General features: G+C 48.5%; 1 protein-coding gene across 1 annotated transcript; it reads left to right on the forward strand.

Moving 5' to 3' along the window:
- Positions 1–367: 367 nt before the first annotated feature.
- Positions 368–1,176, forward strand: LOC109469490 (the record flags this gene model as incomplete). Its single annotated transcript, XM_019768012.1, has 1 exon — positions 368–1,176. A coding segment is annotated over exon 1 (809 nt), but the record flags the coding sequence as incomplete, so codon positions are not given.
- Between the last annotated feature and the right edge of the window lie 481 nt (positions 1,177–1,657).

Genomic DNA, 1,657 nt, shown 5'->3' on the forward strand with positions numbered 1-1,657 from the left:
CGTCACCGTCTCCAAGCGTACGGGACCATAGATGCGTCCAGACTCCTGACGTATGCTAACCTAGGCTTTTCCAGAAATTCTATCAGGCACCCGGCAATACCGTATCAAGCTCAAGGAACACATACCTGGCTCCTTCCGCATAGGGAACGATCTGATAGGCATACGGTATTCTGGCCAGCCGAAGCTGTGCCATAGATGTGGCAGCGAGGAACATTTTGTTGCTGACTGCACAGCAGTAAAATGCAACAAATGTTGCGAAATAGGGCATCAGGCGGATGTGTGTGTTAACGAGATCAAGTGCAACGTGTGCGGTGACGCAGGCCACGCTGGCAGGGCGTGTCAGCTCAGCTTTGCTAACAGGTTGAGCATGGGGACGTCGTGGGCGAGGCCTGTAGCCGCAAGCACTACTTCTGAACACACTAAGTCGAGTGGCCCAGCAGAAACAAGTCCCACTGAGACCTCCTCCACTGCCAAGTCCGGGGATGCTGCTCGGCCTGCCCAGGCTGACAGTGGGGAGGAACAAGATCTGGAAGGAGAGGAAGAGAATGGGAATGAGAACGAGGTTTCGATGGGTGCCAATGAAGAGGAGGGTATGTTACCCAAGTTGCCGTTCCTCACCCAAGCTCTCCCAGATGTTGGGGACACTGCGCAGCAGACTGCCCCTAAACCTGGGACGAAACCTCCACGTGAACAGGTGGTGAAATCTAACTCACCAGCCAAAGCAAAGGTCTGCAAGGCGGCACCTACGACAACCGACCTTCCTGATGAAGCACAGACCCTCCCCAAGCTGTTGAAGGGCACCCCTGAGTCTACACCTATTCCAGAAGAGGGGGCTAGCAAGTGGATGTCCGATACAGAGGATACGGAAATCGCCCAGTCGGCCGATGGTCTTGACCTCAAACTGGATGAATCTGGCGATCACATCTCTGAGTACTCGTCAGAAGATGAGAGCGCCATCAAACGACCTCTGTCAAGCCCAAGTGAGTCAAGCCCAAGTGAGTCGGAAGACTCCAATACAACACGACGACCCGACAAAAAGATCAAGAAAGAGGCAGGCAAGACGGCAAAGGGGACAGGCAAAGTGTCCCCCCTTTCTGGTAACCGCGAAGTGACCTATAAAACCAAAAGTGCCTCGTCCTCGCGGAAAAGGGGGAAGAAAGCTAAATATCTAGCTATGTGAGTTTAGAGTTATCAGTGCAAGACAGGTGGAAACAAGTTGGGCAGAAACTTGTTCTGGTGTGCTACTTGTGTTTTTGTGCGTGTCAAATTGTATACACGTGTATAATGTAAAAAATGACACACTTATAAAGGAAGCAAAGTATGTGAAATGTGTCCCATTAACCACCATGCAGAGCCCAAATTATTCGTAACTATTTTTCTATGCACAAACGGCAAGTTAGTAATAATCCACTAATGTGAAGTGGGGCAATTAGCATCTTTCACATAATAAATCAGTTAAATCTAAAAGACAATATTCTAGTCAATACCTTTTGAATTAGGCTAGCGAAATTGCTTGATTTATTGTTTTTTCAGAGGCTAAAATACCCCATAATTAGCCTCTTCCCACGACTCACAATATTTAGATCCCAAATAAACGACGATTGTTTCTTAATGAATAGCTAATGAAGGGCGTGGTAGTTAGTACCATTCAGATGCA

This window comes from Branchiostoma belcheri, unplaced genomic scaffold (assembly GCF_001625305.1).
Source record: "Branchiostoma belcheri isolate BF01 breed outbred unplaced genomic scaffold, Haploidv18h27 scaffold2044, whole genome shotgun sequence".
NCBI lineage: Eukaryota > Metazoa > Chordata > Leptocardii > Amphioxiformes > Branchiostomatidae > Branchiostoma > Branchiostoma belcheri.